The 17378-nt window shown below is 34.2% G+C and overlaps 1 protein-coding gene and 1 non-coding gene across 2 annotated transcripts; both read left to right on the plus strand.

Annotated features, from left to right (window-relative positions):
• Positions 1–2163: 2163 nt before the first annotated feature.
• Positions 2164–2237, plus strand: TRNAT-AGU (transfer RNA threonine (anticodon AGU)). The gene has a single exon. It is a non-coding gene; the product is annotated as a tRNA-Thr (tRNA).
• Positions 2238–9436: 7199 nt separating this feature from the next.
• LOC136069993 (uncharacterized) lies at positions 9437–10842 on the plus strand. The gene is made up of 2 exons (XM_065779185.1): positions 9437–9499; positions 10561–10842. Exons 1-2 carry the CDS (start codon positions 9437–9439, stop codon positions 10840–10842), a joined length of 345 nt encoding a protein of 114 aa, XP_065635257.1.
• The last annotated feature ends 6536 nt before the right edge of the window (positions 10843–17378 follow it).

The raw sequence follows: 17378 nt of genomic DNA on the forward strand, positions 1-17378 counted from the left end.
TTTCATGTTCCATGTATTATCATGATCATCAAATAAAAACTATTTGATTATACCTTTACGAAGTCCTCTTTATTAAGGTATTCCTATACAATATGCCCAAAACCATTTAAAACAAAATTAGATAGCATCCTTGATATCATCTCAAGAAGCAATACATGGCCTTGAACCTTAGGGTCTGTTTGGATGAGAGGATAGAAAAGTGGAAGGATAAAAAATTGTGGGATGATGGAAAAGTGGGAGGATAGAAAAATTTTAGTTTTCCCTCATTTGTGTTTGGTTGGAGGGGTGGAAAAGTAAGGGGGATTGAAAACTTTTTTGTTTAGTTGAGATAAAAAATGAGAGGATGAAAAATAAAGTAGATATAAATTTAACATTATGTCCTTACAAATATATAAACAAAAAGTAACACATTTATTATTAAAAAAAATTTGTCTGGATACTTTAATTTTTTAATTTATTTATAAAATAAGCAAATGCTAAAAGGATATTAAAAAAAAAAAAAAGAAGATAAAAACAAACAAAGAGAACCAACGTCTACTGTACAAAATTTTATCCAAAAAAAAAAAAAAACCAAAACCAAACCAACGTGAACGTACTCTACAAACCAAAAGAAATTTTATCCAGGCACCAAAAAAAAAAAAAAAAAAAAAATGAAAAAGACAAAAAGTTGGTCATTGGATGGAGAAGGGCAATTTTGTCCAACTCATTCTTCCTCCTTTTCTCTCCCATTTTCTCTCCATTTTGGAGAGATTGAATTGTGGTGGGCCTAGAGAGAAAACAGCTGGGCCCCACCACTTTTCTCTTCCCCTCCCCTTCTCAACCAAACACCCTTTCCATTAATTTCTCTCCTATTTTCCACTCTTTTTTTTTTTCATCCTCTCTAAAATCCACCCAACCAAACACAGTGTTAGTGAAAATTTTTAACTAGACAAAATCTCTCTCTCTCTCTCTCTCTCTCTCTCTCTCTCTCTCTCTCTCAATAACAAATTATTTAATTTAGGCTTGACCAAAAAAACTAACAAGTAACGGGCCTTGACCGATCTCTCTCTATACCTTGGACCACCAAGATTGAAATACTAAAAATGAAAGTCTAATCTAATTACGAAAAAAAGCCCACTAAGCTATACAGTGAGCAAGAACATTACAACCTTTGTCTTTGTTAACAAAAGAAAATTCACCATTATCGCGCATCCTTAGTGTGATGGTCACTCTACAAGTACAAGTTCTTGTAAGGTGAGCAAGGTGCAAGGGTCAAATTTTAAGTTTTCAAAAGGGAGTTTCACACATATATATTTAAGGCGAAAATGCACTTTTGGTCCCTACATTTTGGGCCTATTCTCAATTTGGTCCCTAAATTGATTTAGCTCCTAGGTCAGTCCCTGATTTTTAAAAATCGTTTTTAAAATAGTCCCTACCGTCAACTCAGTGACAGAAAATGCTGAGGTGGCAAACGGCGTGTCCTACTTGCTGACATGGCGCTGATGTGGATATTAAAATATTATTAAAAAAGCTTATTTAGCATTTTTGAAATGCCACATCAGATTTAAATTAATAAAAAATTAAAACAAAAATCCACGTCAGAAATTTTAAAATAAATAAATAAATAAACATTAATTTAATTAAATTAAGAAAAAAAAAAAAGCTTTTTCAGTTTAAAAAATTGAGTTTGAAAATTGGGTTTGCTTTTCATTATTTTTCGGAAGAACATTGTTCTTCTTCTTCCCCAGGACATGAACATCATGCTTCATGTTCTTCCCCAAATCAAACCCAATAAATCCAAGAAATCAAATAAACTCAATAAAATTAACATACATGATAAAAGTGATTCTCAAAAAAAAAAAAAAAAAAAAAAAAACATACATGATAAACTAATGTGATATTTAATGACCATATCATTAAATGGACGAAATGATTTGAATCCCCATGTTATATAACGTTCTAAGTTATGATTAAAATTTGAAACTTTTAAGTGGCAAAAAAACAAAATTACCCCAAAATGTAAATTGTAATTTAGGGAAAAATGATCCGAGCCCTTTTTTTATTTGGAGAATCAAGAATGTACTCAAGAAAGTGGGCCTGGGATCTAGAATTGAGTAGATCTTTCGTTAAAATAACCACTTCGTTTTGATAAAATATTATAAGCAAAAGCCTTGAACACAAACTGCTTTCATAGCTCAGTTGGTTAGAGCACCCGTTTAGTAAGCGGGAGGTCTTGAGTTCGACTCTCAATGAAAGCATTTTTATTTGATGGTTTTGCAAAATCATCCAAAAATTCTTCTGAGTTCTGACGTTTTGCCTCGGCTTGCAACGTTTGACAGTACCCGAAAGCATGATGTTAAATCTCTTGTGATTCTCTATTTATTTCCCAATGAAACGCACATTGTACCATTTGTTTTTTTGCATTAAAATCAGAATAATCTGCAACTACAAGAGAGGTGAAGCATCACAGATTCTTGTCTTTGGTAGAATCCCATATTTTATTTTATTTTTTGGCAGAGCCATCCCATCCAGCTACAAATATCTTTTTGTTCATCATCTGACCTGATTAGATTTCATATATATTATTGTGAAAAAAACAAGAGAGTATTCTTCTTGTGACATCTCTATGTTATTATTTTATAACTCTATGGGAATATATTATGAGAGGCTTTGTTCTCCTTACACTTCTGTTTCTGTTTAATAAACACGATCCTTTTCTACCTAAAAAGTAGGGAAAAAACTGGGGATTTTATGTTCATTAAGGGAGAAATCCTGCCCCTCGTATAGCTTGGTGTAAAATTCATTAAAGCTTTAGTTTTTGTGTAGCTTTGCTCTGAATGGGAGGGGTGAAGAGTCAGTTACCGGTCCAAAAATGGAGAGAGTTGGTCTTGGGGATGATACACTTGCTGCTAACCCAATCCATTTCAATGTCTTAATTTGTACTGGATGATACTTTGTGATTCACATTTCAGGCATTGAAAATCTGTTCAAGTAGCTAATTCCAGAAAATCTCACGCGTTCGGTGATCAATTTGATTGTAAATTAGATGGAAGCGTCTAGATTTTTTTTTGCAATCACTCAAATTTTGACTCCCCATCATCTTTGTGAGAGCAACAAATCTAGGGCTCGTTTCTTCAGGCCTTCAAACTAACGAAGAACGGAGTTTTAGAAAAGCTTTTTTCCATGCTTTCCAGCCTACCAACTCGGTTATCTTCTCATTTGTAGTCAATGAATGCGGACACAACTTTTAGACTTTTAGTACAAAGTGTTCTTCTGACTAATAAACCCTGAAATGCAAACTTTTCAACATCCAATTATCCAAAAGTTGCTTAACACTTGCTGAATATTGTTGCGTTAGAGAAGAATGATATTACAAAGCTAAGACTATTAAGAAAAGAAGTGATGAATTGCACCCTTTCCATAATATACCACACTGCAAAGTGATGTGAACAAAGAGTGGAAGTTCAATATCTCAAATTCTGAATGCAATTTTAGCAAACAACACAAACATAATTGATATCTTAGCCTCGAATATCATTTCAGCATTCTAGTTTTCTACCATTACACCAAGAAAATATCCGAGTTATTGATGGTCAATATGCACCCCACTCCCCCCTCCTGTGTGTGTGTATATATATATATACATATAAATGAAAACAGAAAAAATAACCGCTTTCAAAAATTTTAAAAAGACAAACATTTCAAGCAAAACAAAATATTAGAGAATGGGTTCAAACCCTAAGACAAGGCAATGTAGGCCTTCGCGCCACATGCACATTAAACTCATAGACATGAGCTTCAAAGGTTGAGCGTCAAAAGACGCTAAAATTGAGTCTCTGTTCTTTAAGCATTACATCCTTTCTGATTGTCCTAATCATCCTTACAATTCTTGATAACTTATTCACCTACACATATGCACAATTAATAGATCAGCCTGCACCTCCACCAAGGAAAAAAGAGAGAAGAAAAATACAAAATATCATCATTGTTACAAATGCTTCATCAGGACCTAAGAAATCTTTATTCTTTAGTGGCTATAACTTCCAACTTGCAAAATGAAAGGCTCCCATGACATAGAATGACAAATTAATCTGTATCGACAGTAACATAAACCTATCTCATTATCTTGTCCTACTATATGTTCATTTTCCTCTAAGCATTCTGTGCAGATGCCTCTTCTTGGCTTACCCAAGATGATGATCTGAATTACAAACCCTGCACTTTTGCCACTAATAAAACACATTACTGGACCAGCAATGATTCACAAGTTGTATCTTCCTTATAGCCTGTTTGGATGGAGGTGGAAAGGAGAGGGAGTGGAGGGGAGTAAAATAGTATTGGTTAAAAATAAGCTAATTTTGTGCTAAATCTACTCTACTCTACTCCCCCCTCCCTCCCTCGCAATCCAAACAGACCATTAAAGAAGATAAAGCCCAGGCATTAGGCAGCAGCCTTCATCACAGTCCTACTCAATCCATTGAAAGAAGAAAATAACTTTAAAAAAAAAAATCATCATCAAACCTTTTTTTTTTTTTTTTTAAACCCAAATCTTTTGCATCAGCTTCTATGGAATCTTTTCCCTGTATCATGTCTTTTGTATCAAAGAAATGGCCCAGAGAAACTTAAGATGATATCCATATTCCATTAATTTCAGCAACCACTGCCTTTGATGTATCTTGACTAAACTTCTGTGATACTATCCACAAAAAATCATTGACTAGGCAGTGAGGAAGAAGTGGAATTATAGGCTCTTCTGATATAATTCAATCACAGGAGAAAACCAGCAGAAAGTTACAACTTGCCTACAATAAGAAATTGGTCCAAAGCATGGTGCTAAGAGAGGGCATACAATCCTCCGAAGGCCTGAACAGAAGTACCTCAATAAGACTAATTAAAGGCTACAATATGGAATCTTCAAGATCCAAGAGACTTGCCTGACTTTCTACCCCCATCAGGCACAACAGTGAGAAAGGGCCAGCCAAATTCATCTAATCAACATACATATATAATAAACTGATAGAAAACAGCTAATTTAAAAATCAATTCAGTAATATAATATGGCTTCAATGGACCTTCTAATTGAAGATGAAATATTATCATAAACGTAAAAGATGTGTAAAATATTACTCTTATAATATTTCAAAATAATAACAAAAATTTTTCCCTAATATATTTACATGCACATGGCTTTTGTTGGGCATGTAAATATAGATATTTTGATGTGAACTATACCCTTTACTTTGTCAACTAAGCCGATTGAAATTAAATTCAAACCAGAGATCTAACCAATCACTCAAATCTCATAAGGAGTAATATGCTAATGCAAAGGTCATTGAACAATATTATGAATAAGGGTGTCCACGGGTCAAGTTTGTGCCTAACCTAGACCCGACCCAAATTATTCGGGTGGAGGAAATTATGGCCCGAAACTGACCCGGATGATCTGGTCGGATTTTTCTAGTTCGGGTCTCATTGGTTTCGGGTTGTATCGGTTTGGGCATTGGGTTTCATCGCCAGGAACAATTTTTGGCCGGATCGGCGAGATCTGACTGAAATCTGGTTGGATCCGTTGAGACCTGGCCTAGATTTCGTTGGATAATGGCAAGATCTTGCTAGATTGGTTTGGGATGCTTAATATTTCGCCGAAAACTTTAAAGGTATCGGAGATTTGGTCTGGGATGCTTAATATTTTGCCGGAAACATTAAAGGTATCGGAGATTTGGTCTGGGATGCTTAATATTTCGCTGGAAATGTTAAAGGTAATGGTTCGGGTTAGGCTTCATGGGTTTTGAAATGCAAAACCAACAACTGACCCGTTAGGGTCGGGTTTGACAGTTTGGAACCCGTGACCGACTGCCGGAGTCGTCGGATCAAGTGCCGATAGGTCGGACTCAAGCGGGTTGGCCAGATTGAGCGATTCGGCAGGTCTCCTGGACAGCCCTAATTATGAAACAATTGATCTAAAGTATCATTGTACATCAAATAAGTCTGATTGAACAGCAAACCAACAAGACATGAATACAAGGATATAACAAACTTAAGAAATCCACATTTTCTACAAATGATGAAGTTCTTCATCCAGATTACAATAGAACATTAAAAAAAAACCCAAAGTTACCATAAAAAGGAAGACACCATCATACTCCATACAACCAATCAGTTCCTACCAATCGGCAGTGATCTACAAGAATATGTTTCCTTAAAATTGGACTTCCTTGACGATATAAATATCGAAGCATACACTTCCTTCGTAGCATTAGCCAGTGCCAAATCCACTGCCTTACTGCACCATTACCAACTCCCTTAACACCAACCTCATCATTCACAACCTTCCCATTTCCCTCCACTATAGCTGAAACCTTCTCCACAGCCTTCACATTAATCCCATGCTTCTTACCACTCAACCGCGGCGCCTCCAATCCAATACCCTCTTCTCCATTTGTTCTTAACAATTACATACCTTCCATAAATATAATTGCCTCGTGAAAGCTGTACTTGTTAAAGTAAAGGGGTTAAAAGTAAAAGAGAAATATAAATTCAACATGATCGGCTACTTTGAGTCTTTAACTCATTTTCAGATAGCGTCCTCCTCAAATCTTTAAGAGCATCTACAACTTCTGAATCAAGATTGTGCTTTAACAATTTACCTTGAAAATAAGTAGATTTGAAAAGATGAAGATACTGGTGAACCACATTTGGCATCACTATTCATTATAATCTTATCATAAATATATATATTTTTAGAAGTTCCTCCACTCTACCCGAAGCTGAACAACGGCACTCAGCTGCATTTCATAACAAAGATTGAGACCATCTCTAAGCCCCCAAAGCTCTGCCATGAAGCTGTTAGTGCATCCAATACTCCTTGAAAAACCACCCAGCCATTCCCCATGCTCATTTCTGATAAGGCTGCCACACCCAGCTCGACCTGGATTTCCTATAGCTGCTCCATCAGTATTCAGACAAGCCCACTCGGTTTGAGGTCTTTCCCACTTGACTTGCACCAATCTCTTGTTGCCTGACTTCTTGGCATTTAAACCACAATGCTGAAATTCCAAAGCATGGAAAAGAGCCTACTTGTGGACATATGGTTGAGCCTGCAGGTTCCTGAAGATAGTTGCATTTCTGTACTTCCACAGCAACAAAATGGTGAAAGGGAAAATGATTCTCCAAGGGAGTTGTGCTCCTAACCTGGAAAAGTTATTATTACAGTTGTTTTTCAGCCAATCAACCAGATTTCCCTCATAGAAATTGCTATTTAGGCTGACACCCAATCTAAGAATAAAATTAACTTGATTTAAAAAATTGAAGAACAAAATTGACACAATTTATAATTGAGTGACCTTGATTTTCAAAGTAGAAGAACAAATTTGTTAAAATTTAATGTAAAAAGGCAAAATTGAAACTGTGACAAATATACAAGAACCAAAATAGTTTGTTGGCCAATCAATCAATATATATCTATATATTACTAAAAGCTGAAGCGTAGCATTTAGTGTTGCTACGCTCAGGTTGAGCCACATCAGCTGCCATGTCATTACAATTCTTTTTCTTGAATTTGTCCTACAATTTAAAATAAGTTTTCTTAAATTTAAAAATACTAATAAAAAGAAAATAATTCTCAACCCTTTGTCTTCTACGGTTACAATTCTAGATGACAACCCTTTGTTTTCCATGGTTACAATTTTAAATAGCAACCCTTTGTGTCCAACGGTTACAATCTCAAACGGCAACCCTTCAGCTTCCTAACACTAGACTTTGGCTTTCTAACTCCTTCATCTCTTCCTCTCCTCACACTATATTAATATTGAAAAGCTAGATGATTCAGTTTAGGTATCTCTAAATCTCAGTTGCTCTTGACCTCTATTCTTGTAGTTGCCTTCATAATAGTTCAATGTAAGGATTAGATTAATAGTGTTTTTTCTTTTTTAGATTTTTTTTTTCTTTTTTAATTTTGTTACTACCTCTTTTGTGTTGTAGGTCAGATATGAGTTTATATGTATTTAGGTTGGGTATTTGTATTGATAGATGATTGTTTGTTTCTATGTTTAAAATTGATTTTTATTTTTATAATGTTTGAAACAGTAACATTATTGGTTTATATTGTGTAATCCATGTGATAGAGTTTTTGTAGTATTCGTGTGATAGAGTTTTAGTAGTTAGAAAATTGAATGATAGAGTTTTAGTGCTATTGTGCTTGCAGAAATTCAATTAAATGATGTAATCCATGCCTAAAGAAATTCAATTTGCTAACTACTAAAATTAATTAGCAAATTGAATTATAGAGTTTAAAATTCAATACCATACTCAGAACACGATACTTCTCCATTTTTCTTGGTCTCCTCATTTAAGTGAATCACTCCTTCATCATTGAAATCGATTTAAAATTCCTTCTATTAGCTTTGATTGTACTCTTGGCTATATCATAAAAGACCCTTTTTTTTATATAATCTTTTTATGGTAATTATCGTCATTTTTGTTCTATGTTGCATCTTCATCATTATCACAAGTTTAAGATAGAGATTACCCTTATCAATAGCTGTTGTGTCTTCTTCATTGCCAAACTTGATCATCTTGACAAACCTTTTATTTATCTTATTGTACCACATGTATTTATTTACTTTTGGATTCTACTTGATTGTAAGATTTTTATGTCTTTTGATATAAATTAACTAGCTGGTATGCTAGCCAAACCACTTGCTTCTTCATTTTTTTTTTTTTAATCTTTTACTTTGCCTCCAACACTATCGTAATTGGTTGTCTCTTTAAAGGCATTTTCTATCTCCATCGATATATATATATATATATTGTTTTGTAGGATCCAAGTAAGAAAGAGTTTAAGATGCTTGCTATGTTGTTCTCTCAAATCTGTTGCAGCATGAACAACTTGCGGTATTTTATATCAATAGTTGTTTGAAAACTTTAGAATATGAAAAGTTTTAGGTTAAGTGGGTTAACAACTTTAATTTTGTTAATTTTTGCTTTCTAAATTACTAATAGTAATTTATCATGTTAAATTGGTAGTTTATTTGTATATTAATCAGCTACAATGTTGTAATGTTTTTTTAATTTTTTTTCTTCTAATTTGTGAGGTTTAATTCAAATAATTTTGAATCAGTCCTCTAAAATCAAATTCAATACAAAAGAAATTTTGTTAGGGACTCTGTAAGGCTAAGGGGAGCTTGAAGATAATATAAGTTTTGACCTTAATTATATAATATACTTATATTGTGAGTTTTAGTGGCTGCAAGTAGTATTGTAGTAACTTAGATATGAAACTCTAGATACAACACAAATAACTAAGGATAATGACATTTACTAATATTTGTCTTTTAATTTAAATGGTATTCTGCATAACTGCTTTGCATTCATTAGATTTCATTTTTAGTAATTTTCTCGTGCATCGCACGGGTTAGCGACTAGTATATATAAAAGTAGAGACCTCATGTTGGAGAGCATGGGGTTGTACCAAGTGGCGCATTCCTTGAAATTCTTTTTATTTAGGCTTCTACTTCAAAGAGTTTGCATTTATATCAAATTATTAATTCATTGAATCAGCTAATAGAGTAGATGTATATACTAATTATCTATAGTTGTGCATTAATTATTTATATTAAATGAATTTATAAAATTATTTTTATAAACTTTATTGAAGAAATAGTTTTAGTTGGAATAATAATATTAGATATACAATATGAAATTGTTCCTCATGTTTAGTTGCTTTGACAAAAATTGACACAAAAAAAAAAAAAAAATTAAACATTTGTGAATTCACTAAAAATTAATCTTAACCCTTTAAATTTTCTGATTCCTTTCAGTGACATGTGATATATATATATATATATATATGTATGTATGTGGAACTAACATTGTGTTATTTATTTTATGTAATTAGAAAGATAACTAATAGAATGAATATGTTTATTTTGTTATATTAATTACTTTAAGCATAATGAAATTTTAATATCACTTTTCTAAGATTTATATGAGAAACAATTGATTTTTTTTTTTTTTTTTTATGTGAGAAACAATTGATTTGAAATATGGTATTCTTACTAAAATTTTAGTTGTCTTTGCAACTATTGAAAAAATGTCCAACAAAAAGGGAAAATTAAATAACTTTACTAACACAAAATTCAGAATGTAAAAAAAAAAATAATTGAAGGATATTTGCATTTTTTGTAGGCATGAAACATGCCTATTTATATGACCAAAAATATCATGCAATTTTCAATTTAAAAACACATATATATACTATGATCAAATCACTATATTATTCTTAATGTCTTTCTATTTTGTCTATAAAATAACTAAAGATTATCTTTTTTTACAAGGAAAGTTATTGAATTTTTTTATTTTTTATATATATTGATAGTTGAGGGTGAGGGATCTAAATCTAAATGTCTCTATTAGAAATTAAGACGCCAACCAGTTAAACTAAATCTTATTGAAATATTGGAGAAAACTAAAACAAGTTGCACACACATCGTGCGGGATCTCAACTAGTTTATGATAAATAGATTGAGAGGTTGTTTATATCATGTTTGCTTTCTTTCTTTTTTATTTTATTCCTCTTGGTAGAGGATCACCATTGAGGATGTTAAGAAATACCAGTGGTGTAAGAAGAAGTTGAAAAGGAAACAACCAGAAGCAACTCAAGTTACAAAGGAAAATCCAAGATTGTCCCTCCAAAGTGATGAAGAGATAGAGAAAATTGTTGACGAGGCCAAAATTTGTCCATTAGAGAATGCTACTATTGGTATGGAAGAAGATGTTGAATTTGAGGATGTTGAATCTGAGGATGAAGCTATTGGTATGGAAGAAGATATTGAATCTGAGGATGAACAAGAAGATGAAAATTGAAGCAAGATAGTTGTTTAAATTCACTTTGTGGGAGTTCAACAAGAACATTGTGTACTTACTTTGAACTTTAGGGCCAAATTTGGGAATTAACATTGTTTGCCCAACAATATAATTAGGCCAAAATTGGAAACTAACATTGTTTGCCAAACAATATAATTAGTAGATCATTTAACTCAACTTCAAATAGATCATTGATTACTTAAATTCTGAATTTCAATTAAACATGGTGGTTGCAAAATTGGATAAATGCTCTTTCGAAATTGAAGCTGCTAAAGTGCTAATAGCCTCCAGGGGTTAATATAATGGACTTCATCAGATCAAGGGGGAATGAACTTGAAGGGTGTCAACATTAATGCCCATCTATAACTAAATCAAAACAAAATTCTACAATTTTACTTTTGTTGGGAGAATAACATAAGCAAGCCTGCAAAGCAATGATTTTGCGAATCTTAGATTTCCACAAGATCTTCCACACTTTCAGTTGCACCTTTGACTGAATCTATGTTGTTAGGGCTGAGTCTAGGTCAATTGTTGAATATCTCCTAGAGCTTCTGGTTATCCCAAGATTTTGATAATTGATTAATAAGACCATCTATAAACATAACAGGCATTTCTATTTGATTTGGGTTGGGCTTTGGCTTAAACCCATCCAATTTATAGCTTGCCTGCAATACTTTTGAATACAAATCTCTCAAATTTTGGCTCTACAGCAAAGAACTACATCATTAGCATACAATAAATGGGAGATTAAAGGCCCCACTCGAGAATCTTTGGTACCTCTAATTCTCATACAATGAATTTCTCTATCTACAAACCGTGATAGGTCTTCTAAATGTAAAACGAAGAGTTATGGTGATAAAGGATTCCCTTGTTTTAAACCTCTTGGAGTGCTAAATTTGCCAAATAACCTGCCATTTAGAAGCAAAGAGAAGCACACTTGATGATGCAATGATAGATCAAACCTACAAACTTTTCATTGAACCCTAATATTCTCAAAATTGCAACAGAAAGTAACACTCAATGCGGTCATAAGCCATCTGTAGTTCAGCTTTTCTCCACCATTTGCTGGTATTAAAAAGTGTGCAACAATTCATGAGTTATCACTATGTATTCAACTATGCAGCGACCTGGTACAAAAGCTTATTGGCTTGGAGAAATGGAACTTTTAGACTCACAAACAAACTAGGAAGGTTTGGATTATTTTTTTAGGAACTAACCTTCACGAAAACAATTTTGTACCATATTGATAAAGTAGTTATTAATTAAGGTGCAATACTACAATTAGGATCAGGCTTTTTAACTATGAATCCGTGTAAAAGATGTACAATATATAAAAAGGTATATCGACACTGCCACATTATGAATTTTCAAAATTAAATGAATCTTATCAACAATATGGAAATATCATGCCCCAGATAAAATAGAGGATTAAGATTTGACTTTTAATATAACCTTTATGATGAGAAAGTTATAACCACACCCAAAAAAGGAAAAAACAAAAAAACAAAAGCAGTGTCATAGCATCTAGAGGACAGCTAACCGTTCAATATAAAGTCGATTTGCAGGTCCTTCGCTTATTTGTCATATCAAAGGAAGCTACTTGCACAGATACTGGCCATATACGAAGCAAGAATAATTAAGCCAGTACATCTTGCCAGACCAGAAAACAGAAACAATTCAAAGTCAAGATGGGACTAACATGTGATCTATTTGTAATAAAGGTAAATCATATATTAATACAACAACCTCTGGACATAAGTGAAAAAAAAAAAAAAAAAAAAAAATCCATGGACACAAATTATCTTGAACCCATGACCTCACCCTTCTCCTTACTCTCTTACAAGGAGAGGAGGTGCCATTTGAGCAAGAACTCATTTACAGAGCTTTGCTCTCATTAAGTATAACTCAGCAGTAAACCCATACCACCCCATATATCGGCATTCCTTTTTTCAAGAGACTATTTAGAGATAGTCTGATTCAACCATATACAGCTCCCCTTAAAAAGAAAATTTCAAGAACTACCGTAAGAACTAGATAAAATGACACAGTCTATCAAATAGTAAATTATATATCCAGCTAATTAACTCAACTAAGCTTCAATACCAACTGATTGGGGAGCCTTTAGTATCCTAACCAGCAACATGTCCAATCCAAATCTGCCATGATTCTGGAATTGAATTCAAATTTTCAACTCCAGTTATAACTGAGGTTTATGTGGCATATTTCCAGGAATCCAGGAACAAGACAACTTGAGCAGAGTTTTGGTACATCTTGGAGCAGAAATCTCTTGGGTTAATGGAACTTATAATTAACAGAAAAGGAAAAGGGAGGGAAAAAAAAAGCACAAATATCTTAAGCTTATAGAGGCCAGCACAAATGAATAACAACAGGAGAGTGACAGTGACACCAAACCAATCATTTTCCGTAATCTTTTTCAGTACTGTAAAATTAAATTTCTACATTCAGCTTCATACTCAAACCTTATCTCCATTATGTAGGTCATTTACTCAAAATCTACTCCAACGTTACAAGTGCAGAGTGTGTTTTGAACTTCATACTCGAACCTTATCTCAACCATTATTTGGGTCATTTACACAAAATCTTCTACATTAAAAAGTGTTTTCAACTGAAAAATATTAAAAGAGGCTTTGACACACAGAGTATGGTCTTCTACAATTGATTCTCATTCCTTCAAGTGCCTTTGACACATGCAGAAAAACCTAATGGGGTTATTTGTGAATTGTGATTATGATGCAGGGAAATATGATGAGCTGTGCTATGATTTAGGACTAGCTGGAAAGTGAGTTTCTTAGAACAATTGATAGGTGGTTAAGCACCTCTGCAAAGAGGACACAGTTCTCAAAGAAAAGCTCTCAAGGCTTATTTTCAATCACATATCAACACTAAAACAAGCCTATGCTGTGGCAGCAGCTCAGTAGTAAATAGCCTTGTTTAGAATTAAATGACAAGTATTTGGAAATATTAAGGATGTCTTGTAGTTAGTTACAGCTGTAACAGTTTAGATGTTGTTACAAATAGTTAGGCAGTTGCAACTTGTAACAGAATCAGATAGGAGTTTGTTAGACTTATGCCACATGGCAGCATACAAATTCAGTTAGTTAAGGCTTAGGGCAGTTAGTACTTGAGTCCCTAGCTATAAATAGCCCATTGATATACTTGCAACTCAGTTTTAGATGAGAATACAGATTTTAGCTTAAGTGCTAGTTTCAAGAGGGTGCTTTTAAAGAGTTGATTTCCCATTCTTGTGCTTCTAAGCAACTTAGCCCTTAGTTTCATTTCAATTCCCGCTTGATTTAGATTTGTTTGCATCAGATTATCAAATGCTATCTGATTATCTTCATCAGTTCATCTTCGAGATGCTTATTTGCATTAAGAAGCTTAAACCATCCATCTTAGAAAAAAAACTATCAAAAAAGTAAATATTTCTTTCTTTTATTTTTTTTGGGGGTGGGGGGGAAGGTTCAATAGTATATGAAATGTTCCTCTTTTGCTGGATGTAATGTACATAAGAGTTCAAAAAAGATCGTAGTATACTTTACAAGGCAGTCTCCTCATAAAACTAATAGACGGACCAGGGTACAAACCTCTTAGCATAATGCATTTTATAAGTTCATCCACTAGCTTTTGTTGAGCAATATCAAGTCTCCCATTCATAAAGTGTTTCTTCAACTTCATCCAGTAGCCACATACATTATAACCATCAACAAGCAACACAGGGACTGCGGTCTCTATACCCTGGTTTGTACTGCAAAAGAAATTTAGGTTAAAAGGAAAATACTTCTCCATGAAGTTTAAAATGGTTAAAACAACAAATCAAAATAGGAAAGTAACCTGGAGAGATTATTACTAGTAGAGGGTCATGGTAGGATCACGATAGAGTTCTGTATCTTCTGGAAGGTCCTCCCTTTACACCTTCTTTTTGCGGTAACTGGTAGCAGAGGCTTCGGTGTGCTTGACATTTCCTTTTGGAATTCCTACAAGAACTTTACCAGGTGAGATAGAAGATACATATGTGAATACTGGAAAGATCTCAGTAGATAACCTACCTTCCATAACTCTAAAAACTGCAGATTCTGCTTGACATTTGATGTAATTCTCAGAGGAGTTGGCTCTGAACCCTGACAGCATAAAGCCTCTTATATGCTGCCTAATGTGGAGAAAAAAACATTTACCAAAGAAAGATGGAATGCACCCTGATTTTCATACAAAATTGGATTAACCCTCTTAGATCAAAATTGGGCATTGCGTTTTGACCAACATCTTCCAAACTGTTCTCAAGGTCCTTAGAGAGGTTGAAACAATATGTGGATTATTTAGCTTTGTCAAGATTCCTTTAAAAAGTTTATGAACATATAAAGCAGTTAATCTTTCTCTTCATTCCTTAACAATTTGATTTTTTTTTTTCTATTAGTATTCCTTGGGATATGTGTGCCTGTAATGCATCTTTTTGGCTCAGGAAGCATAACTCTTTTCTTAAAGTATGAACACTGAATGAAGCATACAGATAGTGATGAATATGATTGCAGTAGGATTGATAACGCTTACTTTAAACACAAAATGACTCCTTAAAAAGTGGCAATCTTTTTTTTGAGAAGCAAAAAGTGGCAATCAATTACGATAGTCCCACATAAATTGTGAATTTTCATTTCGGATGAATTGATGCAAAATCATCACTGACATTATAATTAATTATTATTTTTAATTATTCTTAAAATCCTTTTTCAAAATTAATTGAACTTGCAACCAAAATTATGTTGTCGATCAATCACGTACACGTACACAATGGTCATATGGCTTGGCCGACCATAAAAATTGGTGACTTTGCAAATATCCCTCTTGGATTTTCATGTGTTAATCTAGTTTTTTTTTTTTTTTAATTAATCCTTGGAAATTATATTTGTGTATCAACACAATCCTTGTATCTTACCATATAAGCACTGTTTTGTAATTTACCGTATCATTAATTCGGGAGCTCTAGATTTTCCATGTAAATAGCACAGAAAAGATCAGCCTCTTCTAGGGATAAATCACGAAGCCCTAGTGCCAACGAATATGCAAAGGAACCCATGGTGATGTGTTTTCATTCTTCCTTTAATTACAAAGTGCTTTTTTTTTTTTTCTTGTTCCTTTATCTGTATTAGAGCATTCGCAGCAGTGGAGTTAAAAATTTAGCTTTTTTTAACTCCACCAAAAGTTACTTTATCTATTTTACCTATACACATGCTGTAGCAGTGGATCTATTTTAGCTTCTAACATAATAAAATAATATAAACATCACAATAAAATAATATATCTACTACAATAAAATAATATATCTTACTACAAAAAAAAATCATCACAAACCGATCAATAACAAAATCCATTACCACTGCCAACCAAGAACCACCCACAACCACCCAACAACAACTAGCAAGCCAAGAACAACCACCCACAAATACGGCCAAAAATCCAAATTAGCCAAAAACCACCACACAAATCACCACAAAAAAAAAAAAAAAAAAAAAATCAAACACAAGCTAACTTGGCCAAATTGAAGTGATTTTGACAACTAAACCATAAAACAAAATAAACCCTGAGAACCCAATTGGCAATTTATCACAGCTAGCTAGTGGAAACAGCGCCGAACCTTAATTGTATCACATAACAACCACCGCGCCGAACTGCATCAACCACCACAACACCGGCGACTTCTCCAGCTCCAAAAACCTCGACACCACCGCGCCGAGGACTCTCCCGGCCTCGATCGCCGTCGCCAAGTCCTTCGGCAAATTCTTCAACGACCTCCCAGCCTCCGCTAGCACCATCAAAGCCTCCTCTCTGTTCTTGTCCTCTGCCGACGCCCCCTCATCGCCTCCTCCTCCTCTGCTACCACCTCCGCCGCTGTTTCCATTGTTGTTGTTGTCGTCTCCGGCGGGGAATGATACGGCGAAGTTTGCGATGGAGAAAGCGGTGAGGAAGTGGCGGGTGGGGTTGTGGTGGTGGAGAGAGAGCGAAGTGGGTGAGAGAGAGACGGAGGTGGAGGGAAGTGGGTGGTGGTGATGAGGAAGAGAGGAACGGACGGTGAGGATTGGGCTTGGAGAGAGATTGAGCAGAGAGGCAGTGAGCAAAGAGTGAGATTGAGAGAGATGAAGTTTAGAGATTTTAGATGAGAGAGAGAGAGAGAGAGAGAGAGAGAGAGAGAGAGGCACGGTGAGAGTGAATGAAAGAGAAAGCAAGTGGCCTTTTTTTTTAATCAAAACCAGAATAAAATAATGCATTTTATTTTTAGCTTTGATGAACAGTGCACATCTATATATAGATGTGTACTGTTCATAATCATCTAAAATTTAAACTTTTGCCTCCACTGCTGCAGCGTGATTTTTGTGTTTCTGAAGCTAAATTTTAGCATTATAGCATTATAGCTACACTGCTGTGAATGCTCTTATATGGTTCACTTGTGAGGAGGATATCCACTTCACCAACTAGTGAACATTGGACATTTGGACAAAGTGATATATGAAAAACTAATAGCCTGG

The sequence above is a fragment of the Quercus suber genome, unplaced genomic scaffold (genome assembly GCF_002906115.3).
Source record: "Quercus suber isolate HL8 unplaced genomic scaffold, Cork oak 2.0 scaffold_201, whole genome shotgun sequence".
Classification (NCBI taxonomy): domain Eukaryota; kingdom Viridiplantae; phylum Streptophyta; class Magnoliopsida; order Fagales; family Fagaceae; genus Quercus; species Quercus suber.

Bases quoted from the DNA above. Each gene is read 5' to 3' on its own strand.
- LOC136069993 (XM_065779185.1), top strand. From the start codon at position 9,437: ATGGGGTTGTACCAAGTGGCGCATTCCTTGAAATTCTTTTTATTTAGG. The intron at 9,500-10,560 runs GTTTGCATTTAT...TCCTCTTGGTAG, and splicing joins TTAGGCTTCTACTTCAAAGA to AGGATCACCATTGAGGATGT.